Consider the following 27,950-nt stretch of genomic DNA (forward strand, 5'->3'; position numbering starts at 1 on the left):
TATTTATCTAGTTATCTGATTTGGTGTTTAATTCAATTCTAATTATGTAAACTCCAAATATCGATAGTTATTGGAAATCTTTAAAATAAAAAGATCTGCTTTTAAATATTTTATAAAATCTTCATAACTCTGATTTCCAAAAAATATTTGCTTAATTTTGTTGGACATTTTGGATTATAGAAATTCACAATTTTTCTCTATGTTTTACATTGTTTTTTTTTGTGCTTATTTTAAGAGTTGGCAGCCTTGTACTTGTACTTTTAATATGAAGTCTGAAATGTTGCGTTTTAAGTTTTATTACACTAATATTTCAACAAACTAAATACGAATGTTTTAAATTAATTATTTCAGTTTCGGCAGCTTTTTGTGTTATATAATTTTTAGACATGTTTTTAATTTTTATTTGAGTGGTAATAAGCAATATGTGATTCAAGTAGCACAATACGATTTGTTATAATTTTTTTTACTTTAATATGCCGGGTAGTGCTTAACACGAGTGAAACCATTTATAAAAATGATGGCTTCGATGGCCACTGGTGGTCCTGGGGACCCACATACGCAGATGAATACTTATCGTAGCTATGTGACAATGCTAGCGGATCCCGGTGCCAAGGATGAAATCAAACTCAAAGCTGCACAGGAACTTAGTGAAAATTTTGAGGTATGATTTATTTATCAAAATGTTGTTATTAATAATAACACCTTAAAGTATGTTTTTTTTTTATTAATAAACAATTCTATATATTTTAATAGGTAATATTGAGTTCGCCTCAGTACCCGCAATTCTTAGACCATTCTCTCAAAATATTTCTGAAGATCTTACAAGAAGGTGAACCACATTTTATAGCTGAATACAATATACAGCAAGTTCGAAAATTAATACTAGAGATGATCCACCGATTACCTATAAGTGAAACTCTTAGGCCCTATGTCAAAAGTATATTGATACTAATGCTGAAGCTTATGGAAATAGAAAACGAAGAGAATGTACTGGTTTGCTTAAAGATATTTATGGAACTTCATAAGCAATATAGACCGGCCTATAGCACAGAAGTTGATGTAAGTATGATTTTACTGCCTTATTTATTTCATATTACCCGTATTTAATAATAGTTGGACAAGTATTTATATTTTTCTGATATCTAAATAAATTTTTTTAGATTCATAAGTTTCTCCAATGGGTTAAAGGAATTTATTCTGATTTGCCAAATCACTTGCCAAAAATATTTGAGCCAAAACCTACGATTAGAGTCAAAGATCTATCTGAAGTCAATATAGAGCAGCTTCTTCAAGAGACATACACAACTACACCAATACATACAGAGAAAAAGTTATTAGATGGAAGTGTTGTGACAGTAAGTTTTTTCATATTTTTAAATTAATTTATATGTCTGTTTATATGTGATATATAATATATTATCTTAACTTTCAATTTATGAGTACCATTACTTATTAACAAATTATTTTCAGTACAATCTTATTCCCAGATCAGTGTTATCTTTGAAAGTTATTCAGGAACTGCCAATTATAGTTGTTCTTATGTATCAACTTTATAAACAAAATGTTCATCAAGAAGTAAGCAATTTCATACCACTAATCATGGAAACTATAACATTGCAACCCGCTGCAACGCACAGGTATTGTATAGCTCTGGATGTTATCAAATTATTTATATTTTACATCAGTATTTGTGAAAAAATATTTATATTTTACATCAGTATTATTGAAGTTATTTAGATGATGTTGAAATACTATCTTTTTTTTCCTCCATTATATTCAGGTTACTGGTATTATTCTTTTTTCAATATTTAGCCTTATGTTTTGACAATGTTGCATCAGGTGTTACGATCAAAGACTGATTGATACTAAAACCTAAATATTATGTATGAAACGGATAACATGTTGTGGACGTTCATAAATGTTCATTGTATTTTAGGCAATCAACGTCTTTTAATAAAGAAGTATTTGTTGACTTTATGGGAGCTCAAATAAAAACACTGGCTTTTTTGGCATATATTATAAGAATATATCAAGATACTATAGCAAACCATGCTAGTTTAATGGTAAAAGGTATCATTGGACTTTTGACACTATGCCCACCTGAAGTGGCACATCTAAGAAAGGAACTTGTAATAGCTACGAGGCACATTTTAGCAACAGATTTAAGACTGAGTAAGTTATTAACACCATAGATACACAGATATATCAAATTATTGCGTCTGTATTATTATTTTCACCAATAATTTTAAACTTAATTTTACACTTTACAGAATTTGTTCCATATATGGAACGTCTTTTTGATGAAGAAGTATTACTTGGTGGAGGTTGGACAGTACATGAGTCCCTTCGTCCTCTTGCATACTCAACACTAGCTGACTTGGTCCATCATGTTCGGCAACATCTTCCATTGACAGACTTGGCAATTGCGGCTCACCTCTTTTCTAAAAATGTTCATGATGAGTCCTTGCCAACCAGGTAAGTTGTGATTTTTTTAGTGATAATTAAAATTATACAACTTGTTGCATCATTTCTTGTGAAAATGAACAAAACCACATATATTAGGTATTTGCATGTATGTTTATTTTACGTTTTCTTTATATGTTGTGTTAAATCAAATATCCATAATCCATTGTATATGTATGCATCATAATATAATATGCACTACCCTCTTTACAGAATATGTTGTCATCTGTTGGGTTGCCTGTAAGAGATCGCTTTTAGTGATAAGGCCACCATTGCCTTCAATTTTCTGTAATTAACGATTATATATGTACTGTTATTTTATATAATATAGAGTGCAATAAAGTTTTTATCTATCTATCTATCTATCTATATTAGTAAACTATTAATGCAACATGGGTAATACAATGCATAAATTACATCTATCATGTGTAGGACTTATAAGATAGTGCAGGTAAGATAATTGGTGAATTTTATTTGTTCTTTCAGCATCCAGACAATGTCTTGCAAGCTTTTGTTAAATCTGGTGGATTGTATTCGCCAACGGTCGGAGAGCGAAGCAGGTGCGCCTCAGGGTCGACACCTACTCATGCGCATCCTAGAAGTTTTTGTTCTCAAGTTCAAGACTATTTCCAAGCTTCAGCTACCAGCGCTGATGGCTAAGTGGTAAGTTAAAATATATTAGATAAATTGTTGTACATTAAAGTAAACTGTAACTTTTTCTGTATTGTTACTGATTAATTGTAATTTATTATGATGAATGAAGATGATTATTATGCTTTTGATTTTAAATTTTGATTTGTATCATCATTACTTTTTTATTTGCTCTTAGTAAACAAACAACACCACCTACACCAAATGGTACAAATGGAAGTACTGCTAATACTAGTCCAAACACGCCCACTACGCCCGCCCCCAGCACATCCACAGCTGAAGTTAAAGTTGAGGAAGAAAAACCAACAACTGATTTTCTCGATAGCATAAGCAAAGCAGAGGAGAAGTCAAAAATAGGTTTTCCTACATCCCAAATGAGCAACCTTAATGTTGGAGACTATAGAACTCTCGTTAAAACACTTGTCTGTGGAGTCAAAACAATCACATGGGGATGTGCCTCGTGTAAAGTAAGTTTATCATTTATGAATTAACTATTTAAATTCAACTTTATTGCAATGTACTATTTACCTGATTTTTTATGTCTTTTAGACTACAACAAATAGTGAAGGAACATCAACAACCACAATAACGGGTCAAAAGCAATTCAGTGCCCGGGAAACTTTAGTTTTTATTAGGCTTGTACGGTGGGGCTTACAGTCTCTAGATATTTATACATTAGCTGCTCCCAGAGCACCCGCCCAACCGCCTGCGCAACCACATGTCCGGTCCAAAGAAGAAAAGGAAGTTTTAGAACATTTTAGTGGTGTGGTAAGTACCATATAAAGAAAATAATACTTATTCATTTAGTAATTATAAGTGACTTTTCTAATATTTATGTTTATTTTTAGTTTTCAATGATGAACCCTCAAACTTTTCAAGAAATATTTACAGCAACTATATCTCATATGGTTGAAAGAATAAATAAAAATCCTACATTACAAATTATAGCGAATACATTTTTGTCTAATCCGGCAACATCGCCAATATTTGCAACTGTTCTTGTAGAATACCTGCTGAAACGAATGGAAGAAATGGGAACTAATATAGAAAGGTCGAACCTTTATCTGAGACTTTTTAAGTTAGTCTTCGGTTCAGTTAGTCTTTTTCCTACTGAAAACGAGCAAATGCTTCGACCGCACCTGCATAGTATAGTCAACAAGGCAATGGATTATGCCATGACGGCAAAGGAACCCTATAATTATTTTTTGCTGCTACGAGCCTTGTTTCGCTCGATCGGGGGCGGCAGTCACGACTTACTTTATCAGGAGTTTTTGCCTTTACTACCTAACCTTTTGGAAGGACTGAATCGCCTTCAGAGTGGCCTCCATAAACAACATATGAAAGATCTTTTCGTCGAGTTGTGTCTAACTGTTCCCGTTAGACTTAGTAGTCTATTGCCTTATTTACCTATGTTGATGGATCCATTGGTATCTGCACTCAACGGGTCCCACACGTTAATATCTCAGGGATTGCGAACCTTAGAACTCTGCGTGGATAACTTACAACCAGATTTCCTGTATGAACATATACAACCTGTCAGGGCCGATCTCATGCAAGCTCTGTGGCGAACGCTACAAAACAATGAGGTTGCAAGGATAGCATTCAGAGTGCTTGGGAAATTTGGCGGTGGGAATAGGAAAATGATGATTGAACCACAAAGACTGGAATACCGAGAGACCGACGCTCCTCCTCCCGCTGTTCAAGCTTACTTCCAAGATCAGCCGAAACCGATTGATTTTGAAGTTGACAAGATCATAGAAACCGCTTTCTCTGCCTTGAAGTCTAGTACGACCGATCCGTTCTACCGACGCCAATGTTGGGAAGTTCTTCGATGCTACTTAGCAGCCTCGTTAAACTTAGACGACGACAAAGCCACACTGCAGAAGTTATTTAATCATCCAAGTTTCCTCGAAGGAAAGATTCCACCTCAGACGGGTCCTTACTATAAATGTAGCAACAATATCGTTAGAAACACGCATCGAACAGCTTTGACGGGAATGTTTGTTGCGGCAGCGATCAAAGAATTACGTCATCATGTTTTGCCGACTATGGTTTCTCTGGTTCGTCACTATACATTGGTTGCTATAGCACAAGAGGCCGGCCCATTCGCTGGTTCAGGTGGCCCCAAAGAAGGTCTTGATGCTTTAGTGCTAGTCGATGCAATCGCTGTCGTGATGGGTCACGAGGAGAAAGAACTTTGTAAGCCGGGCCACCTGGCATTAGTCTTGATGATAGAGACCGCGGCAACTGTTCTGGGCAGTAAAGAACGCGCCTGCCGTTTACCTCTGATGGAGTACTTAGCAGAGCGAATGTCGGCGTTATGTTACGAAAGGGCCTGGTATGCGAAACTGGGCGGATGCATTGCCGTCAAGTTTATGTTCGAAAAGATGGCGCCGGAATGGGTCTACAAGCACGTGTTTACCTTTTTAAAGGCGGTTCTATTTGTTATGATGGACCTGACCGGTGAAGTGTCATCTGGAGCTATTGACATGGCCACAGTGAACTTGGAACGACTAGTGCGAGTGTGTGTTTCCGGGCCGGGTGGGCAGGCTGTGGAGCCCGAGGGTGACGTGGCCGCAGCCAAGGCTCGCGCACTTCACGATGTCCTACAGGAACTGGTCCTGCAAGTTACCAGCCCACATCTACTAGTTCGGCAGCAGGTATGTGCGAATTATATTTCCAAAATAACAATTATTGAAAAACTAATGGAGCTTTTATTTTTCAATTATACTTAAATAATAAATACTTTTAGGCAATGAAATCCTTGGAACTAATAGCGGAATTACAAAATAAGACTGTTACGGAGGTGATGGATCCGCACCGGGAAGTGTTAGCCGATATTATTCCGCCGAAGAAGCACTTACTTCGACATCAACCGGCCAATGCGCAGATGGGTCTCATGGACGGAACCACATTCTGCACAACATTAAAGCCCAGACTGTTCACAATAGGTAATTCAATAGCTAACTTAAAATCGTAATTGCAATAGAGATATTTATTTCTCACTAATAGGCTATTTGACAATACGAAAAATAAATTGTGAATTATTATAATCAGTGTATATCCATGAGTTCAAAAATAGTTATTTACTAACGAAAGTTGAAAATAATACTTAATTTATTCAAAAATCCGTAAAATAAAAATACAAATTTTCAAACGTTTGTCACGTGACACAAAACTCCAATTGGCCGGGCTTATGATGAAGTCACTTTCTTGTAAACTTTGCTTTTCTACTATGTACCACAGATTAAAATACAAGAAAGTGACGTCACCGACCCCATTGCAGCGCCATATTGTCTAAGTAGCGTTTTTGCGCGCTAATTAAATATGGAATTTTAATATAATATTTTTCGGCAAAAATGTTCTAGAAATAAAAAAAAACAACTTTTACTGGGCTCCTTAACTGCTACGAAATAATATAAAATGGATTTTAAAAACCAGTCAAATAACCTATTATGAAGTACCAGAAACATATTTTATATGTTAATCTTTCCACGACAGATCTGAACATCAATGAGCACAAGGTATTTTTCCGCGAGCTGTTGTCGCTTTGTGAGGCGGAAGACGCCATGCTGGGCAAGCTGCCCTGCTATAAGGGCGTGAACCTCGTTCCGCTGCGCGGGTCGGCTCTGCGCGCACTGGCCGCTTGCCATTACATACAGGAGAAGGTCTGTCGGGAGAAGATCTTCCAGGTGCTATACAAGTCGCTCGAGAAGAGCGACCTTGAGCTACAGCAGGTATGTCAACACCTACTACAACAAGTGTATTTCTTTTAACGCTTTGGTCATATACATTTTGTGAAAATTCATAATGTCGATTATCCTATATAATATTGTCTTAAAGAAGATACTCTTCATGAATATTCTTAATATGCATATGAAATGTTTTAAGTACAAATAGCGTATAAACCTCTTGTAACATACACGTATTCAGTATGTGTGCTCGAAGCAGCCCATGGAACATCGATATCGATATTATATCCAGCCGATATTGTGTTTATGCTCACTATCAAACTTATATTTATAAAATTACACGCGAATATACTTGGTAGTTTTAATTATGTACTATTGTATTAAATGTATTTACATTACTTCCAGGCCGGGTTTGAATGTATGCAAAAATACCTATCTGGTTTCCAAATTGACATGGAAATGGTACATCCGGTTATGCGACCACTCCTACTAACATTGGGCGACCATCGCAATCTCAGTGTGAATGGAGCGAAGCGACTCTCTTATCTGACTCAGTTATTCCCTTCAACATTCAGCGAGAAACTCTGTGAACAATTACTACAATTGTTGAAGAAACTTCTGGATTACTCGATTCAAACAAATAGAGGTAAGTGTAAAAAATCGAGTCGCCGAAGATGAAGAAAAAATTATGATTGATATCTTGATATTTATGTATATAATGTACTATTATTTTTTAGGTGGAAACTTCCTGCAAAGTGTTTCTAAAAACATGGAAAATGAACAAAAGATTATTATATTAATCGGTATATTCCACCAAATACCCGCCGCTTCCCCTCGTTTTATCGATGTTCTTTGTCGTCTTATTTTCCATACCGAGAAATCGTTAATGATCGAAGCTGGGTCGCCATTCAGGGAGCCTCTCGTGAAATTTCTATTAAGGTAATTGAAAAGAAATTTAAGTAGTTTCAAACTTAAGTTAAAAGAGATGAACGGAACGCATTTTCCGTTTATGTTTCCTTCTTAATAACTGGTTAATTAGGTACACTTTTGACGTTTTTGTCAACATCTGTACCCATTTGTAAACGTAGCATTATGAGGGTACACTAGAAAAAGTTAATGAATAAGGATTTCACTGAAATAGTATCGATAACTCACTCAAATGTCATTATTAATTTAATGCTAATGCAATGTTTATTGATCGTGGTTGTCGTAGGGTTAATTCTATGTTATATTTTGTAGGTACCCTAAGGAGACACTGGATCTGATAATGAGCGATAACAACATAAAGGATCAGCAGTGGAGCCGCTTCCTCGTGTACCTGGTGAAGCACCCGGAAGCGGGCCCGGCGTTCCGGGAGGCGCTGGCGACGTGCAAGAAGCAGCGGCTGATGCAGCTGCTGGCGGCGGGCTCGCTGGGCGCGGCCGCGGCGCCGGCCGACCGCGCCGAGATGCAGTTCCAGGCCGTGCGCGTCGTGTCGCTGCTCATCAAGTTTGACGACCAGTGGCTGTCCGCGCAGCACGACCTCGTCGAGCTGCTCAAGCGCATCTGGTGCAGCGATCAGTACCATGTGAGTGGCGGATCGGATCCATTCTCACTCGCTTATTGATTTTAAAATATAAATATTGGACAACATCACATACATTACTCTGATACCAATGTAAGTAGCTGAAGCACTTGTGTTATGGATAATCAGAAGTAACGAAGGTACCACAAACACCCAGACCCGAGACAACATAGAAAACTAATGAATTTTCTACATCGACTTGGCCGGGAATCGAACCCGGGACCTCGGAGTATCGTACCTATGAAAACCGGTGTACACACCACTCGACCACGGAGGTCGTCAGTGATAGAGGTGTGTAGAGTAGAGGCTAAATGATTTCGTCTATATGTAATCGAACCTAATTTTCAGGATGTTCATAAAAAAGTGGAAAATGTGGACTGCACGCACTGGAAGGAGCCCAAGTTGATCGTTAAGATTTTACTGCATTACTTCTGTCATCATCCGTCGAATATCGACTTGCTGTTTCAGTTATTGCGTGCCCTTTGTGATCGTTTTATACCTGATTTTCAAGTAAGCCCAAATACATTTACATTGTTTTATATTTTTAATTACTATTTAAAGTGCTCAGATAACAAAATGACCACCAATGAAATTATTTTTCTCTTCAGTTTCTTCGCGATTTCCTCGAGAATACTGTAGCCCAGAATTACACAGTGGAATGGAAGCGATCCGCCTTTTTCCGCTTCGTGGAACATTTCTCGAGTGACGCCATGTCTCAAGAGCTCAAAGCGAAGGTCCTGCAGATGATTCTTATTCCATGTTTCGCCGTCAGCTTCGATAAGGGCCAGAAGATTGTCGGAGGTCCGCCTGCGCCTTACCAAGACAATCCAGACAATGTTGTTTCCGTTTTCATAAACAATGTAAGTTTTGCTTTAGACTATTTAATACCAATGTATAATTTTACACTCCAGCAAAATCTATACCTACATATAATACAATTGGAGTGTCTGTTTGTAATACTAAAACAACAGCTTTATACTAAATGCCAGTGAAAATTACGTCAAAATCGGTCCAACCGTTCCAGAGTTTAGCCGGAATATATAGACCGACAAAAACAAAAGTTTTATTATATATATATTTTTTGTAAATGTACTGTGTACATATGTATGTATACACATTTATAAACGTACCGTTTTTTGGTATATGTAACGTGTATACATGTGTATGTATACACGGTACATATACCAAAAAAATATATATACTAAAGCTTTTGTTTTTGTCTGTCTGTATATTCCGGCTAAACTCTGGAACGGTTGGACCGATTTTGACGTAACTTTCACTGGCAGAAATCTACTGATATGAGGAGTAACTTTTATGCAGACTGGATAAAGTGTTAAATAATGACAACAATGCTTAAACTCAGGTGATAGACCCGGAGAACCCATTCGCCTGCTCGGACGCGGTGCGCATCTCCCTGCTGCAGTTCGCGTGCCTGTTACTGGAGCAGGCCTCCGCACACATCCATGACGCTAACAACAAGAAGCAGGGCAACAAGCTAAGGCGCCTCATGACCTTCGCCTGGCCCTGTCTGCTGGGCAAGAACTTCGTCGATCCAGCCACCAGGTTCGATTCCTGTTCGTATCCTCTGTTGTATTTCGGTTTATCCTGTACAAGTCGTAATCAGTTTTTTCTCGTTTCAGATATCACGGTCATCTTCTACTGAGTCACATCATCGCGAAATTCGCTATTCATAAGCGTATTGTTTTGCAAGGTAATTTCAAGGTCGAATTATTGGATTAAATATTTTTATTCTATATTTGAATTATTGCGGTGTCGTTTATACCAATCGAATAAAGATAAACAAATCTTAGGTTTCGGTGTTTCATGCAATTTTGTAAAAGCTTTGTGATATTGTAGCATTACTACATTTATAACAAAAGACTACTCTTACTAATTATATTCTCTTAATTAAACACAAATAAATGAAATTATTATTCTAAAAGTTTCGTTAACAATTTCGGTTATCTACAAAATATTTTTTTCTGAAAATTATATTTTCATAGATTACTCAGCCTCTCCGACTTATCATGTTAGGTTAATTCGATGTCAAATGTTGTTTATTTGGCTCGTGGTTGGTATAGAGTATAGTCACACACACACAGAGTAGTGAGGCATGTTGTGCGCAGTGTTCCACAGCCTGCTGAAGGCGCACGCGGTGGAGGCGCGCGCGGTGGTGCGCGCCGCGCTGGAGATCCTCACGCCCGCCATGCCGCAGCGCATGGAGGACGGCAACACCATGCTCACGCACTGGACCAAGAAGATCATCGTCGAGGACGGACATTCGGTTCAGCAGCTCTTCCACATCCTGCAGCTGGTGGTTCGCCATTACAAGGTATGGTGTTTTATGTTACTTCTCGAATCGATATACTATCGAATATCGATAGTATCGATTATCTGCTTATATCTATACTTACTTCGCGTGCAGGTGTACTACCCAGTGCGTCACGCGCTAGTGGGGCATATGGTGGCGGCGATGCAGCGACTGGGCTTCTCGGCTACCGCGTCCCTGGAGCACCGTCGCCTCGCCGTGGACCTCGCCGAGGTGGCGCTCAAGTGGGATCTGCAGCGGATACGCGATCACGCGCCCGTCGATACCGTCGTAAGATACTTAAATCTCGATAACCGAAGCAAACATAAACCTTTTTGTTTCCTAAAATGTTTCGGTATACACATGGAATTTGGGCGTAGGTGGCGACGTCCCCGAGCGGAGCCATGAAGCGCGTGTCGTCCGACGAGAGCGGCAACGAAACCCGCAAAGCGCTCAACACGGGCTGGGCCAGCCCGCAAGCGAGCGTGTCGAGAGCGGAACCCGACGCGGCCAAGCCGCTCGACAGGCAACACGTCGATGTCGTCGTCAACCTTCTTCTGAGGCTGGCCTGTCAGGTATGAACGGCAATCTGTGATTCAGTGTGCACATAATTTTGATTAGCTAGAGGGACCGATCGAGGATCCGTGACTCTCGCAAAGTCAATAAATCTTTCTTGGGGCAAAGTATCCGTTTCTATAATAAAATTCCGCAGACATTTTTAACTTTGCCTCTTCGTAAATTCAAATCCTTTATAAAAAATACATTGGTAAAAAAGGCATAGTCCTCGATACAAGATTTTGTAGATGATAAAAAAGCGTGGAATTAATACCTGTTGACTATCACACAGGATATATTAATTTAATAATTATATTAACTAACATTACTTTGTATTTTTTAAATGTTGAAAAAGAGTAACCACTGAGTTTCTTGCCGGTTCTTCTCGGTAGAATCTACTTTCCGAACCGGTGGTAGCTTCACTTAATTGTTAATTGACGATTCAAAAGTGCTTGTAAAAGCCCACTTGAATAAAGTTTATTTTGATTTTTGTGTGCCTTAGGTGAACGAGGGCAGCGTGGCGGGCGCGGCGGCGGCGGGCGCGGGCGGCGGCGCGGCGGCGGGCGCGGCGGGCTCCCCGGGCGAGCAGCTGTCGCGGCGCTGCGTGCTGCTGCTGCGCGCCGCACTCAAGCCCGACGTGTGGCCGCATCTCTGCGAGCCGAAGCTCGCCTGGCTCGATAAAGTACTTTTTTTTTTCAATTAATTATTGTTAATGCATTTAGGTCGGACTCCTTCCTATATGCATTCGTGTATAGTAAGACACAAATTAGATGTAGCATCGGAAAATGCAATGGAATGAAAATAAAACTGATTAGTGCCGATTTACACAACCAATAGAAATAGCTCCCTATCGCGCCATTCGACGCTATTCGTCGCTATAGATTCACACGTCAGAGAAAGCAAGTGCATGTACATCGACGCGTCAAATTACTACAACTACAAGTTACTACGTTTGTGCAAAGATCATATTCGCGTGAGAAATAAATATTGATAATTTGGGATAGCGTACTTAATTCGGATGTGATCGGTTTTACGAACTTTGCCGATGCGCAGCTAAGTTGTGTCGTAATATACAGGAATACCTCATAAAATTAATTATATTGTAAAATTAAATGTTGTACTGTATTCCTAACTAAGTTCTTACTCTGTAGGTATTTTCGACGGCTGACACCAATGCGGCGGCATGCGCTAACGCATGTACTGCTCTCGAACTGCTCGTTTTTCTGTTGGGAGTGTTGCGACGTGAACAGATTCTTGCCGCCCTGAAACCGCTACAGAGAGGTTTGGCGGCTTGCGTGGCATCGACTAATGCAAAGATCGTTCGACTCACTCACAACCTGCTCGCTAAGCTGACGGCGCTCTTTCCAACGGAACCCTCTGGGGCGGCACAAGCTTCTAAGGTAAAATTTTTGCATAAACGAGCGAATTTAATATGCACGTTGCTCTTACATAGCTTGCAACAATTTCTATAAATTATATTTTGAATGTTATGACCAAGTCTTATTTTTTTACCTCAGTACGAAGAGCTGGAAACACTGTATGCTTGCGTGAGCAAGTACGCGTTCGAAGGGCTGGCGACATACGAGAAGTCGACCGGCGGCGGCGGCAGCGGCGGCGCGGCGGGCGCGGCGGGCGGCGCGGGCGCGCTGCTGGGCCCGCTCATGATGCTGAAGGCGTGCTGCGCGTCCAGCGCCGGCTACGTCGACCGCCTGCTGCTGCCGCTGATGCGCGTGCTGCAGCGCATGGCGCGAGACCACGTCGCGCCCAATCCCGACGCAGCTACCTCCGACCTTTTGGTAAAATGGCTTTTCTTTATTGTATAAATTAATTTATAATATAATTGATGATGATGATTAAGTGACTTTAAAACATTAAAACTTATTGTTAATAATTTTATTAAGAAAATGTTGATTGCTATATTATTATTTATTATTAAAACAAGAATCACAGTAAATTTTATATTTTTTATAAAATTATTATATAATTTATCGTATATTTAATGATATAAATTTTTGTTTTTAGATTTTGGCACTAGATCTCTTAAAAGCACGTGTGTCTGTGATGCCGGTAGAAACGAGGAAAACTTTCATCGGTACCATACTTGTTGGACTCATTGAGAAAACTAATGACGCTAAAGTGAGCATTCCTACTGAACTTTACTCATATTTCATTGTTTTATTAAACTTTCCTCTAAATTGACTCTATAATGATATCAATAGGTTATGAAAGCTATCACTCGTATGGTGGAAGAGTGGGTGAAGTGGAAGGGTGCGGCGGCCGGAGCCGCGCCGTCCTTACGCGAGAAGTCTATTCTGCTTGTGAAGCTCATGCAGTATGTGGAGAAAAGGTTCCCTGACGATCTAGAGCTGAATGCTCACTTCCTTGATCTCATTAACTATGTTTACAGGTAATGCTATTTAAATATTTGTTCCTTAAATTATATAAGAGTCGAGATGGCCCAGTGGTTAGAACGCGTGCATCTTAACCGATGACTGCCGGTTCAAACCCAGGCAAGCACCGCTGTTTCATGTGCTTAATTTGTCTTTATAATTCATCTCGTGCTCAGCGGTGAAGGAAAACATCGTGAGGAAACCTGCATGTGACAAATTTCATAGAAATTCTGCCACATGTGTATTCCACCAACCCGCATTGGAACAGCATGGTGGAATATGTTCCAAACCTTCTCCTCAAAGGGGAGAGGAGGCCTTTAGCCCAGCAGTGGGAATTTACAGGCTGCTGTTGTTCCTTAAATTATGCATATTTATCTTTTTTTATTAATGATGACTGTTGGTTAATTTTAAAATGTCAATATTTTAAATTTTGATTATCAACAATTTATTTTTTTCATTTTAGAGATGAACATTTAAAAATTACTGAACTCTCAATGAAATTAGAGCCGGCATTTCTTGCGGGTCTGCGATGTCCACAACCACACATTCGAGCAAAGTTCTTTGAAGTTTACGACGGTAGTGTGCGACGTCGTATATTTGATCGTCTACTTTATATAATCTGTTCTCAAAATTGGGAACATATTGGGCAGCACTTCTGGATCAAGCAGTGTTTGGAATTACTACTCGTTACTTGTGTTTCTAGTGAGTTCTTCAATTATTATTATTTATTTTATTTATAATATTGTCAAATATTTTATCGGTAAATAATGATTGTTATAATTTTCAGGTTCCCAGATTCGTTTGTCAAATTCAAAGTATTTACTTCCAAACATAACGGCAGTAATAAACTGGGCTGATAGTGAGGAGAGAAAGTCGTTCGTTATATTCAGCAACGTCAAAGAAGAATCTGCGGATGGATTCAGTGATTCACTCGATCCAGATAAAGAGGATGTTCTAGATATGGATTTAGATTCGAGTTCCAATCAGAAAGATGATTTGACTAAAAACGTACCAAGGTAATGACGTTTTTTATTTACTAAATAGATGGTGAATCATTAAAAAATCGATTTCAAGAAATTTGACGACCTCCGTGGTCGAGTGGTGTGTACACCGGTTTTCATGGGTACGCCACTCTGAGGTCCCGGGTTCGATTCCTGGCCGAGTCGATGTAGATTACCATTAGTTTTCTATGTTGTCTCGGGTCTGGGTGTCTGTGGTACCGTCGTTACTTCTAATTTCCATAAAACAAGTGCTTTAGCTACTTACATTGGGATCACCAAAAGAAATAAAACAAATATGTATCTAATCGATTATATGTTCGGGAAATATTAAAGTGATTGTGTTATCGCAGACAACGTGCCCTGAACCAGATAGTGGCCAAGCAGTCGGAGTTCCTGGAGCTGGCGCGGCGCGTGCGCACGGAGCAGCTGGTGGTGGCGGCGGCGCAGCTCGCGCACATGGACGACGCGCTGGCGCACCACACGTGGCTGCGCCTGTTCCCCGCGCTCTGGGCCTCCTTCGACGAGCGACAGCTCGCCGTGAGTACCCGCACCCTCTATTCGTTATATATGATATCGTTTTGAATGTACCCGCGCCCTCGCTTCGTTATATTTGGTGTCATTTTGAATGTTACATTTATAAATATATTTTCAGACGATAATGAATGAGATAGTGCCGTTCATTATATCAGGGGTGCACGTTATTCAAAGGGACCAACCGTTGAGTGCGCTTAATACGTTTATTGAAGCACTCGCTCGATGCAACCCACCTGTTTCGATTAAACCGTGAGTTCAATTAATTTCTCATTTCTTTTTGTGTTTAAATGTACGGTCGTTCATTCTGAAGTCCTCGATTCAAAAAGGTTTGACCAGAAAAAAATGTTGGTGTTACTGTCGATAAATTTTCAATAAAAGCCCAAAGATGTCGCTTCGGCAAAATTCGTAAAACCGATCACATCCGAATTGAGTACGCTATACCAAATTATCAATATTTATTTCTCATGCGAATATGATCTTTGCACAAACGTAATAACTTGTAATATCATATGACCTAATATATTCGTCAATTTGACACGTGGATTTACATGCACTTGCTTTCTCTGACGCGCGAATCTATAGCGACGAATAGCGTCGAATGGCGCGATAGGGAGCTATTTCTATTGGTTTTATAAATCGGCAGTAATCGGTTTGAAATTATATTCCATTTATTTTCCATTGTATTTTCCGATGCTACATCTAATTTGTGTCCTACTATACAATCCTTCCGTGCCTCGAATAGCACGCAAAGCAGTGGGCGCTGCACCTGAAATTTGTTGTTGTGTCCAATTTATCTTTCCATTGTATTATGAGAGCAAATAGATTGACTTTGCGCACACACCTGTACACTATAATATATCCTGCGTAGTTAGTTGCTCTTGGAATTGGCTTCTGTGACTGGATAACAGTATGTCATAATTATAAAATATACTTTCAATTAAATGGTTAAAAGTTTTTTTGTTGAGAATGGGACAATGATATCTTATGCCATTTAACTGTCAGGAATATCTGTTAATTATTAGATTAAGTAGGGTCTAGAGTAGAATATGTAATAATAGTTTATTATAAATGTTTTTACTTGATTCATATTAGGCCTATGATGAAATATCTCGGAAAGACGCATAATCTGTGGCATCGAATGACATTGAATTTGGAACAAATGGCTATCGACCAAGCAAGCGGTCGGACCGTCCGTGAGGCTCTAGAAATTTACGACTATGATGTTGAATCGACCACGCCGACTGTAAGTATTAGTAATGAAGTAGTAAGTAAATATTGCTAAAGTTTTTTTTATAAAACGTTTTTTTATTTTTTAGGAGGTCTTAGATTCATTAAGTGATATGTATGAATTATTACAAGAGGAAGATATGTGGTCTGGTCTGTGGCAGAAGCATGCTCGGTATCGGGAGACTAACGTTGCTATTGCCTATGAACAGCAGGGCTTCTTCGAGCAAGCACAGGTATATATCGAGATATATTACATAAACATTTCAATGTATTTGTGTTAACATGTTTTTAACATACAATTTAATTTATAATTAAACCTCACCAGGCCGCCTACGACGTCGCTATGGCTAAACTAAAACAAGAATACTCCGCAAATCCGTCGTCTTACAACATGCACAAGGAGTGTACTCTTTGGACTCAACATTGGATCAAGTGTGCCAAGGAACTGAATCAATGGGATTCACTTTTAGAACTGGGCCTAACGAGAAACGTTCGAGATCCATTTTTGATACTGGAGAGTTCATGGAGGAACCCGAACTGGCCGACTATGAAAGATGCGCTCGCCGAAGTCGAGTACAACTGTCCAAAGGAACTAGGTAAAGTCGAATCGAAACGAATACTGTCTACGAGAAAGTAAAGTAAAGTAAAAAGTAAAGTAACAGCCTGTAAATTTCCCACTGCTGAGATAAGGCCTCCTCTTCCATTAAGGAGAAGGTTTGGAACGTATTCCACCACGCTGTTCCAATGCGGGTTGGTGGAATGCACATGTGGCAGAATTTCGATGAAATTAGACACATGCAGGTTTCCTCACGATGTTTTCCTTCACCGCCGAGCATGAGATGAATTATAAACACAATTAAGCACATATATATAGTGGTGCTTGCCTGGTTTGAACCCGCAATCATCGGTTAAGATGCACGCGTTCTAACCACTGGGCCATCTCATCTCGTCTACGAGAACGGGAGAGTTTTGATGAAAAATTTAAACATATTATATAATATCCGGCAGCGTGGCTCGTGAACCTGTACCGCGGGTACCTGTGCATCTGCGCGGGCGGCGAGCAGCAGCTGAGCGGCGTGGAGCGCCACGCGGAGGCGGCGGCGGCGCAGTGCCTGCGCGAGTGGCGCCGCCTGCCGCGCCTCGTGTCGCACGCGCACCTGCCGCTCCTGCGCGCCGCGCAGCAGCTCATGGAGCTCAGCGAGGCCGCACAGATACACACGGTAAACACACACCTCCGCGCTACTCTGCTCGCGGGACCCGAACTGCGAGTATTTACGAGTTACTTCCCTCGGCAGGGACTCCTGCACAGTCGGCCGACCTCGTTGCACGACATGAAGGCCATAGTGAAGACGTGGCGCAACCGGCTGCCCGTGGTGGCGGACCCGCTGTCGCACTGGGGCGCCATCTTCACGTGGCGTCAGCACCATTACCAGTTCATCGCCTCGCACTACGACTCGCAGACGGACCACGCCTCCAACCATAGCATGCTCGGCGTACATGCCAGTGCACAGGTCTGTATCGAATGTAACGACGAAACTGACGTGTAGGAAATATTTGGAGCTTGTTATATTAAAATTTATTATTTTTCCAGGCAATCATTCATTTTGCTAAAATAGCAAGAAAGCATAACCTCTCCGGTGTTTGTCTCGATTCATTACATCGCATATACACCATTCCGAGCGTTCCGATAGTGGACTGCTTCCAGAAAATACGACAGCAAGTCAAATGTCATATACAGATGTCCTGGACTGAAGGCAAGGATGAATTGCAAGAAGGGTTAGATATGATAGAATCCACGAACTTTAAGTACTTCACGAAAGAAATGACGGCGGAGTTCTACGCGTTCAAGGGATTGCTTTTGGCTCAGTTGGGTCGATCAGAGGATGCGAATAAAGCGTTTGCCGCGGCCGTACAATTACATGATACCCTTGTGAAGGCTTGGGCTCTGTGGGGTGATTACTTGGAGCAGATCTTTATAAGGGACCCGCGTCAGACACAAGTTGGTGTTTCGGCTATGACTTGTTTCCTTCACGCATGTCGACATCAAAATGAATCAAAATCTAGGAAATATTGTGCCAAGGTATGTATCTAGCAATTTTCCAATTTGAAATTTACAACTAAACAACATTCTGTCAAAAATACATAAATAAACGAATCAAATATTTCACTAAATTTAATTTTAATAAATCATTATTGTAACTTGTATAATTTATTTTGTAAGGTACTATGGATGTTAAGTTTCGACGATGAAAAGAATAGCCTCGCAGAGGCGCTGGATAAGTACTCGGTAGGTGTCCCGCCCGTGCAGTGGTTGCCGTGGATACCGCAGCTACTGGCGTGCCTCGTGCAGTACGACGGGAATGTCATATTGAACTTACTGAGCCATGTAAGTTTGTTTAAAACGCATACTGTGTTTTTGAAGTATATTTTTAGTATAAAACTATTTTCTTTTAAGCGGTGCTAAAACATTTTGTCTGTACTAAACCTAAAAAATGTTTATTAGACTATGGAAATATATTTTATGGGGATTGTTTCAGGTTGGTCGACTGTACCCACAAGCTGTGTACTTCCCCATCCGCACGTTGTACCTTACTCTCAAAATCGAGCAACGCGAACGTCACAAGAGCGCAGAAAGCCTCGCCGCGCACCTGCCGCACCAAGCCGCGACCGCCGCGGCCGGCGCCGTTAGTCCATTACTATATTATTAATATAATTTCTACTTGGTGGTAGGGCTTTGTGCAAGCCCGTCTGGGTAGGTACCACCCACTCATCAGTTATTCTACCGCCAAACAACAGTACTCAGTATTGTTGTGTTCCGGTCTGAAGGGTGAGTGAGCCAGTGTAACTACAGGCACAAGGGACATAACATCTTAGTTCCCAAGGTTGGTGGCACATTGACGATGTAAGGAATAGTTAATAATTCTTACAGCGTTAATGTCTATGGGCGATGGTGACCACTTACCATCAGGTGGCCCATATGCTCGTCCGCCAACATATACCATAAAAAAAAAGAACTTTACCTCAGCAGTTTGAATGCAAATATAACACATTTTTGTATTATTGGTGAAATGTGTGCAGGGTGCGGCGAAGGCGGGCGAGGGCGCGTCGACGTCGGGCGCGGCGGCGGGCGAGGCGGGGCCCATCAAGGCCACGCTGCCCATGTGGCGCTGCTCCAAGATCATGCAGCTGCAGCGCGAGATACACCCCACCGTGCTGTCCTCGCTCGAGGGCATCGTCGACCAGGTACGGGCCTAGGAACTACTTTAGTTTGACGGCTCCTACTTCTGTATGTTGAATTAATTGCAATGCCGAACTATATTCTCACTCCAAGTGGGAGATTATCTCAGTCGCGGTGTATTGTATATGTAAGTTAATTTTTAGTCATAATTAAGTTTTATAACCTCTTGTTTGTTGAAACACCGGCTCCCGGTATAAACACATTTTGGCCGCAACTGTTGATATACCGGGAGCCGGTATGGCTAAGTGTGTTCTGTTATTCGCTCTGAAGTACCCTTTGTTGAAAGTTTATATATTAGCTATGATTGAGTATTTATATAGAAATGGTTGAAAGTGAATAAAGATTATTCAATTTACAATAAGATTCATAACTTGAATTGACTTGATTCGTACTAAATACGGAGAAAATCTAGTTACAATAAAAGTCTGTCTCAAAATTGGGCTGTCTGTTGACCATACCGGCTCCCGGTATAACAGGTAACACAAGGTGGGCTAATGTCATTTAACATACGAAAGGATAATTATATTCATATTATCTCAATGTAGATGGTATGGTTCCGCGAGAACTGGTACGAGGAGGTGCTCCGTCAGCTGCGCGCGGGGCTCGCCAAGTGCTACGTGGTGGCCTTCCACCACCGCTCCGCCGTCGCCGTCGCCACCGTCACGCCGCACACGCTCAACTTCATCAAGAAGGTCGTCTCCACCTTCGGAATCGGTATCGGGATAAGTAAGTATGCCCTCCACGTGCTGAGCGAATGTTTATAAATGTGCGCCAATACGAATTTAATTTGACGAGAATGAGTAACAGCCACAATGAGGTTGTTGTTATAGGAATTCCCAAAATCCCTTTAAGACCATTATACGTTAATTCCATTGAATTATTTTATTGGTATCTTAATATGCAATTCTACATACCTAGAAAAGTAGTAAAAAATTAATAACTTTTTACTATCTTATTGCTACTTATACTTAACATAATCAACTTGAATCTACAGCCGGGTTTTTTGTACTTGTTGTTTGTTACTTCTTGCAGTAGTTGCTAATCATTATATGTCCTCTTTTGTAATTTTTGATTCAATAATTCATTAAGCTTGTTTTTTTTTGTCTGATAAGTCTAGAGCAATATAACAGTACACACTAATATATATGAGATAATAATAAAACTTTGTTAAAAATATTAAAATCGATTATCACTCATGGTAATCGAAATTTTACGGTGATTATGATTCTTGAGTAATTTTACTATCAACTTTTGCCTTCAAAACTTGCATTAAAAGTATAGCATGATTGCAAATTCTAAGTAAGCTGGTAAGTTTTAGTACCTAATAAATGCGTTTTACCTTATAAAAAGAAAATATCCACCAAACATCAGTATCCTTTCCATAACAACGATTGCAAGATTTCGGATCTTGGACACCGTTTTCTGACTTATTGAGAAGTGGTAGAGGGTGTTAGTGATAATAAGTCAGGTGCACACTGGTGACAAGGTCTTGTTAATAGTTTATTGGAGTCAAGATGAAAATTGTTCACGAATAAATTATCATGCATTGCAATATAATATGGATATATGATAGAGACCCACAATTGTTTACCGGAAGAAACAAAACTAATTCGACTCGATATTCATAAAAATCTTTTCAGGATTTAAAGGGTTCTTAAAAGCTCCCAATACGTTCCTTTGTACTTTTTAATGCAAAACTTTTAGAAAATTCTCTAACTTGCTTATCGCACTTTCTCGTATCAAACCCACACAGATGTCCACCCATAAGTCGCATTAATATTTTTATGTAACACTCGATAAATCACTTAACTAAAACACCAATCGTTACTGTTGTAATAGACATTGTACATATATAATAAGCATACGACATGTAATACATAAATACTAAAAACGTTCACCATAACTCTGTGCCTGTGCTCAGGTGTGTTGTACTAATAATCTGCAATTGTACAACTTACCTTGTTTTGAATTTCTATAAGATTACAATATAGCGAAAAATAATGCGTTAAATTGCAATCATATTTCGGCACTTTACAATCTGAGGAGGCAGATTGTAATCTAACGAATTTTGTAATCTTACGGTGACATATTTACACTATTTGTTGCCGTATTGAATACACTTGGTCTCTAAGGTTAATTACGCTGCTATACCGTCTGTTGAGTACAATGGTACCTGTTTACCTTACTGTTCCGTTGTGAAAAATCTAGGGGTGTATTTAGATCAAACATTATCTTGGTCAGATCACTTGAAAGAACTGAGCAGAAGAACCTACGCTTCACTGAACTCGCTACGACGGCTTCGATCCCTTCTACCAATTCCTACCAAAATTATGTTAGCAAATTCTCTCCTTTTACCTATTCTTGATTATGCCGATGCAAGCTATACTAATCTGACCGAGGACCAACTCAATAAGCTTGAGCGACTTCAAAATCTCGCCATCCGGTTCATATTCTGCCTTCGCAAATATGACCACATTTCTGTATTTCGTTCGAAGCTCAAGTGGCTCCCTATTCGCTTTCGCCGGAACTTGCATATTTTGTCTTTTCTGTACTGTGGGTTATTTAATTTAAGGGCTCCTTCTTATTTAAAGGAGAAGTTTCAATTTCAAGGCGATCCTTCTCTTTTGAGATCTTCCCGGAGTCTTACACTCAAAATACCGGTACATAAAACAAAATTCTACAGTGATTCTTTTACCGTTCAGGCAATTAAGCTGTGGAATAATTTACCATTAAATATAAAAAAATCCAAAACACTATTAATTTTCAAAAATTCCCTAAAGAAGTTTTATCTTGAATCTGCTTAGAGACGATTTATATTAGTGCTTATTTATTAGTTTAGTTATAATTATTTATTAGTCTATAATATTGATATGTATATGTTTACATATGTATATGTGTGTGTGTATGTGTATGTATGTGTATGTATATATATGTATGTATGTGTATGTACATATATGAATGTATGGGTATATGTATGTATATATATATTATATGTACATTGTATGAGTATTTACATGTAGATATTTGTATGCAATATATGTATATTACCGACTTAGCACCACCTACCCAACTTTCATACAACCTCTCTCCTTATTGGGTTGTCTGGAAGAAATGGCTACTTAGCCATAAGACCGCCCGTTGTACTCTACAATATTATATATAATATTGTAACATATTATAATGTGTAACATGTGGTGTACAATGAAGTATAAATAAATAAATAAATAAAATTTGTAGGGTGTTTTTAGATAATAATATGATATATGTAGTACGTATGTACTATGTAGTTATGTCTTTTGATATAAATAATCATTAAATTTATGAAGTATGTACTGTACGAATAGTTTCAGTATTAGCACCTTCATACTGCTATGCGATTTGATTCACTTTTCACTTTGATTACAGATGTGTCGTGTTAATGTTTGCGAGCTATGTCTATGAGTGCTAACATGTAACCTATGTGAGAGTGGCCGATGCGAGCGTCCGTTTATACATGTACTCCATTTTGTATGTCTACAGAAAGTGTTTCAAGTTCTGTAAGTGGTGCATTCTCTTCAGCTGCCTCGGAGAGCCTCGCGAGGCGCGCGCAGGCCACCGTGCAGGACCCCGTCTTCCAGAAGATGAAGACTCAGTTCACAGCCGATTTTGACTTCACACAACCCAACGCTATGAAATTACAAAACCTCATACAAAAACTTAGAAAATGGGTCAAGATACTCGAGGCCAAAACAAAGGTTCTGCCCAAGTAAGTAGCCCTACAGCACTGAGACTCGCGAGTGAGGTAAATACTGCGACCATTCGTTTTGAACTGTGCCGTCCATCTCACGTTTTTGCTGTAGTGGTGCTTACTTCATAGTACAGTAGTTACGAGTCGGACGTTCATTAACTCACCGGCTTTCGGGCAGATTAGTTAGCATACCTAACAAGCTTACACGTGACACGTACTAACCCAAACATCCTAGTCACTCTGTAAACGCTTAACACATTAGCAGCTCCCATCGAAAACATTTCGGTCTTAAACTAACATGTATTTCAATTGTTTCTCACAGATCATTCCTCATTGAAGAAAAATGTAGGTTCCTATCGAACTTTAGTCTGAAGACGGCTGAAGTCGAACTACCGGGCGAGTTTCTGTTGCCAAAACATACTCACTACCACGTCAGAATCGCACGCTTCATGCCTCGCGTGGAGATTGTTCAGAAGCACAATACTTCTGCGCGTAGATTATACATACGTGGCCACAATGGAAAGATATATCCCTACCTCGTGGTGAACGACTCTGGACTGGGTGACGCTAGAAGAGAAGAACGCGTGCTTCAGCTCCTGAGGATGCTTAACCACTATCTTGGCAAACAAAAGGAAACTTCTCGAAGATTTCTGCACTTCACCGTGCCACGGGTCGTGTCGGTGTCACCTCAAATGCGCCTCGTCGAGGACAACCCGAGCTCGATATCTCTTTTGGACATCTACCGAACCGAATGTGCTAACAGGTATGTCGTAATAAACATAACTTTAATTAAAGCAACCGATCGAATTGTACTAATTTAACATTTTTCTGACGTAGGGGTGTGGAATACGATGCTCCAGTGGCTCGCTACTACGAAAGATTGGCCGCCGTTCAAGCTCGGGGGTCACAAGCGTCGCACCAAGTTTTGCGAGATATTTTACGAGAGGTAAATTCATAGTTTTAAATTTCTCGCGTGCGTTTCAAAACACACACACACACACACACACACGCACACGCTCACGCGCACACGCACACGCACACGCACACACGCACACGCACACACGCACACGCACACACGCACACGCACACACACACACAAACACACACATACACACACGCACAGTAGGAGCAGACGTAGTAAGGAGGGCTTACGACGCAGGTGCAGGCGACGATGGTGCCGCGCGGGCTGGTGCGCGAGTGGGCGGCGCGCACGTTCGCGGCGCCGACGGACTACTGGACGTTCCGCAAGATGCTGACGCTGCAGCTGGCGCTGGCCGCCTTCGCCGAGTACGTGCTGCACCTCACGCGCCTCAACCCCGACATGCTCTACGTGCACCACGACTCGGGCCTGCTCAACGTCGCCTACTTCAAGTTCGACGTCGACGACGCCACCGGTGAGTGCCCCCTCCCCTCCCTCCCCTGTGTGGTGAAACTAATGTATATATATGTATATATGAGACAACATCACATACATTACTCTGATCCCAATGTAAGTAGCTGAAGCACTTGTGTTATGGAAAATCAGAAGTAACGACGGTACCACAAACACCCAAACCCAAGACAACATAGACAACTAATGATAATCTACATTGACTTGGCCGGGAATCGAACCCGGGACCTCGGAGTGGCGTCCCCAAAATAATGTCACTGTGCTTAACGGAAGAATTGTACATGGACTGGCTGTGTGAAAATCAAAAAAAATAAATCAAAATAAACTTTATTCAAGTAGGCTTTACAAGCACTTTTGAATCGTCATTTTACAATTAAGTGAAGCTACCACCGGTTCGGAAAGTAGATTCTACCGATAACCGGCATGAAACTCAGTAGTTACTCTTTTTTTTTATCATAAATTATATTTATATTATAAATCACACACTACGTTACGTCTTAGCATAAATGTATAAGGGATGACGAAATGCGCTATAGGGATGATGCAAGAAAATCGTGAATAATTAAAATCGTATCAACTGAGAAATAAGGAAAATTAGTAGAAATATTTTAAAAACAAAATAAAGTAGATGAAATTAAAATGGTTTTGTGGTCAATTAAAGCGCTAAGATGAACAAAAATAAAAGATTAGTCATTACATTTTTATGATTCTAAAGCACTTAAAAGCCTTCAAGTTTTAATGGCATGCAGACTACCTCGCTAACCCTGAACGAGTTTTTTATTTTATTTACATTATAAAAGAGTGCAATTTACTTCGTTAAAAATTAACAAGTTTCAAGTTCTCTATTTTATGCTGGAAAACGTGTTTTCGTTATGACGATCGGGTAATAAAAGAGCGTTGCAATATTATTTGTTGCATTTTAATTAAGATTTGTTTAAATGTCATACGTGTTAAACGGATATGAGCCAGAACTTGTAGACGAGATATTTAAATAATTATAAATAAATACATGTAGTATCATAATCAAATCTATTAATAAATGTGATATACGAAATATAAAGTAATAAAATATATTGCTTGTATATATTATATATGTATTATATTAACAACCTTATATATAAAAAAAATCTGTAATAATTACATACCTAAAATATGTTACTTCCAATTTTGCTATAGGTGAATTAGATGGCAACAGACCGGTGCCATTCCGACTGACACCGAATATTTCCGAGCTACTCACCAACATTGGCATCACCGGCCCTCTCACAGCGTCTGCAATAGCTGTTGCCCGCTGTCTCGTAACACCTAATTTCAAGGTAAAATAAACATGAACATCAAGCTTCATATTTCTGATAATTCCGTTGTTTTTTCATTAAGGCAATAAGCGATCGTATGCACATATCGTATATCTTTTCCCCCTCATATTAAAGTGGTATCGCTATCTATTGACGACTGTCTTTATGTTCTGACTCACGTATAGAACTGGTTATATGACAGTAACACTAGTAAACGATATAAAAGTCATGTGGATTACAAATTATTACTCCTATGGAGGAAAATTATGTTACATTTATTTCTGTAAATGTATTTTAATGTAAATATTGTATTTCAAACAGATCCAGTCCATACTGCGAACCATACTTCGTGACGAAATGGTCACCGGGTATAGAAAACGTCTAGAGGATAAGTCGGGCCTTCCAACGGCCGGCACTTCAGCTGAAAACAAACCGATGGAAATGGACAACGAAACGATTATTAATATGGTGACGAAGGCCGTCACAGTTATAATGAGTCGCCTCAACTCCCTCGCGCTATTCGACGGGCCCGATAGCAAGGTAGCCACGCTCGTGGCGGCGGCCAACAGTCACGACAACTTGTGCCGAATGGACCCCGCTTGGCATCCTTGGCTATAAACAGTATAAAAAAAAAGTAAAGTAACAGCCTGTAAATTTCCCACTGCTGAGATAAGGCCTCCTCTTCCATTAAGGAGAGTGTTTGGAACATATTCCACCACGCTGTTCCAATGCGGTTTGGTGGAATGCACATGTGACAGAATTTCGATGAAATTAGACACATGCAGGTTTCCTCACGATGTTTTCCTTCACCGCCGAGCACGAGATGAATTATAAACACAATTAAGCACATATATATAGTGGTGCTTGCCTGGGTTTGAAGCCGCAATCATCGGTTAAGATGCACGCGTTCTAACCACTGGGCCATCTCAGCTCTTAGTACAAACAGTATGACTATTTGTTAATCGTATCAAATATATACCTCTTTTATGTTAAAGTGATCTCCACACGTCGATAATGCTATTATAAATTAAATGTGGTTTTGTCTTAATTTGAAAACGAAATGTGATTTGTGTCTTTTGGGTTTCTTTGCTAGAGCCATGGTCGGTGGCAGGCATGAAACTAATGCAGAAATATCGCGATACATGTGTCCGTATTCGTGTTGTAATCGTGAAGTAAATAAATTTAGAATATCATTTAAGAAATACTTATTACACTATTAGTTATGTTGTAAATGTATGAAAACTACGAATTTTATATTAATATTAAAGTGAACTGAGATATGTGTGTTTTTGTGTAAAACTGTGATTGTTATGAAAATAATGAATTGCATTATATAAATATAGTAAAAGATTGAGTAATGGAAAATGAGTCTTATTTCGCAGTAACTATTAGTCGTGCATTCAAAGATGAAAGAAAGTTTGCTTGTAAATGAGTGATCGGAAGTTGCGGCTCAGTGACCATATTAATACAGTAGATTAGAACCACATAGTCTTGGTTGTCTGTTACTGCTTTCGGGTCTCGATGTTTCAAACGAGCTCCACATACGAGGCTGGCGCGTGACAACTAGATCGTTTCATATTACAATATAAAAATCATATTCCAGCTTTTACCATTACTTCGGATTTTCGAAATAAAAAGTGAACATGTGATACCAGTTTACTAGCTGAAAAATATATAATAAAACTGTAGGTGCAGAATGCCGCGTTTTCGTTATTAAATTACTCATAAACATATAAGTTAAAGTTTAAGCAGTTTATATGACATGTATAATTGTATAGTAAGTGGACAGTTCTTTTCATTATTTCTGAAATAAATAAATGAATTAAATTTGCAAACAATTGTTTTAATGTTATACCCTTAGGCTTACGCCGTGAAATTTGTAATAATTATGTCACAGTAACAGACAAGTACTAGG

General features: G+C 39.7%; 1 protein-coding gene across 2 annotated transcripts; it reads left to right on the forward strand.

Annotated features, from left to right (window-relative positions):
- The first annotated feature begins 247 nt into the window (after positions 1–247).
- Positions 248–27,864, forward strand: LOC124531164 (transcription-associated protein 1). Of its 2 annotated transcripts, none has more exons than XM_047105637.1 (47): positions 248–661; positions 754–1,059; positions 1,161–1,355; positions 1,471–1,637; positions 1,937–2,172; positions 2,271–2,475; positions 2,950–3,126; positions 3,293–3,581; positions 3,664–3,882; positions 3,963–5,774; positions 5,867–6,065; positions 6,616–6,851; positions 7,212–7,452; positions 7,544–7,745; positions 8,046–8,373; positions 8,719–8,880; positions 8,979–9,230; positions 9,734–9,933; positions 10,011–10,081; positions 10,497–10,702; positions 10,796–10,969; positions 11,059–11,253; positions 11,736–11,915; positions 12,385–12,633; positions 12,751–13,029; positions 13,256–13,369; positions 13,453–13,640; positions 14,087–14,325; positions 14,411–14,639; positions 14,975–15,161; positions 15,277–15,407; positions 16,251–16,401; positions 16,475–16,618; positions 16,711–16,981; positions 17,394–17,605; positions 17,681–17,896; positions 17,977–18,465; positions 18,607–18,771; positions 18,923–19,069; positions 19,464–19,628; positions 20,169–20,349; positions 23,143–23,368; positions 23,673–24,113; positions 24,188–24,296; positions 24,510–24,744; positions 25,917–26,056; positions 26,357–27,864. In XM_047105637.1, exons 1-47 carry the CDS (start codon positions 515–517, stop codon positions 26,651–26,653), a joined length of 11,604 nt encoding a protein of 3,867 aa, XP_046961593.1. In that variant the 5' UTR covers positions 248–514; the 3' UTR covers positions 26,654–27,864. The 2 variants fall into 2 exon arrangements, with proteins under 2 accessions (XP_046961593.1, XP_046961594.1); XM_047105638.1 differs by having other exon boundaries at positions 23,182–23,368.
- The last annotated feature ends 86 nt before the right edge of the window (positions 27,865–27,950 follow it).

Source organism: Vanessa cardui, chromosome 7, assembly GCF_905220365.1.
Source record: "Vanessa cardui chromosome 7, ilVanCard2.1, whole genome shotgun sequence".
Lineage (NCBI taxonomy): Eukaryota > Metazoa > Arthropoda > Insecta > Lepidoptera > Nymphalidae > Vanessa > Vanessa cardui.

Bases quoted from the DNA above. Each gene is read 5' to 3' on its own strand.
- LOC124531164 (XM_047105637.1), top strand. From the start codon at position 515: ATGATGGCTTCGATGGCCACTGGTGGTCCTGGGGACCCACATACGCAG. The intron at 3,127-3,292 runs GTAAGTTAAAAT...ATTTGCTCTTAG, and splicing joins CCAGCGCTGATGGCTAAGTG to TAAACAAACAACACCACCTA. The intron at 16,619-16,710 runs GTATATATCGAG...AAACCTCACCAG, and splicing joins GCTTCTTCGAGCAAGCACAG to GCCGCCTACGACGTCGCTAT.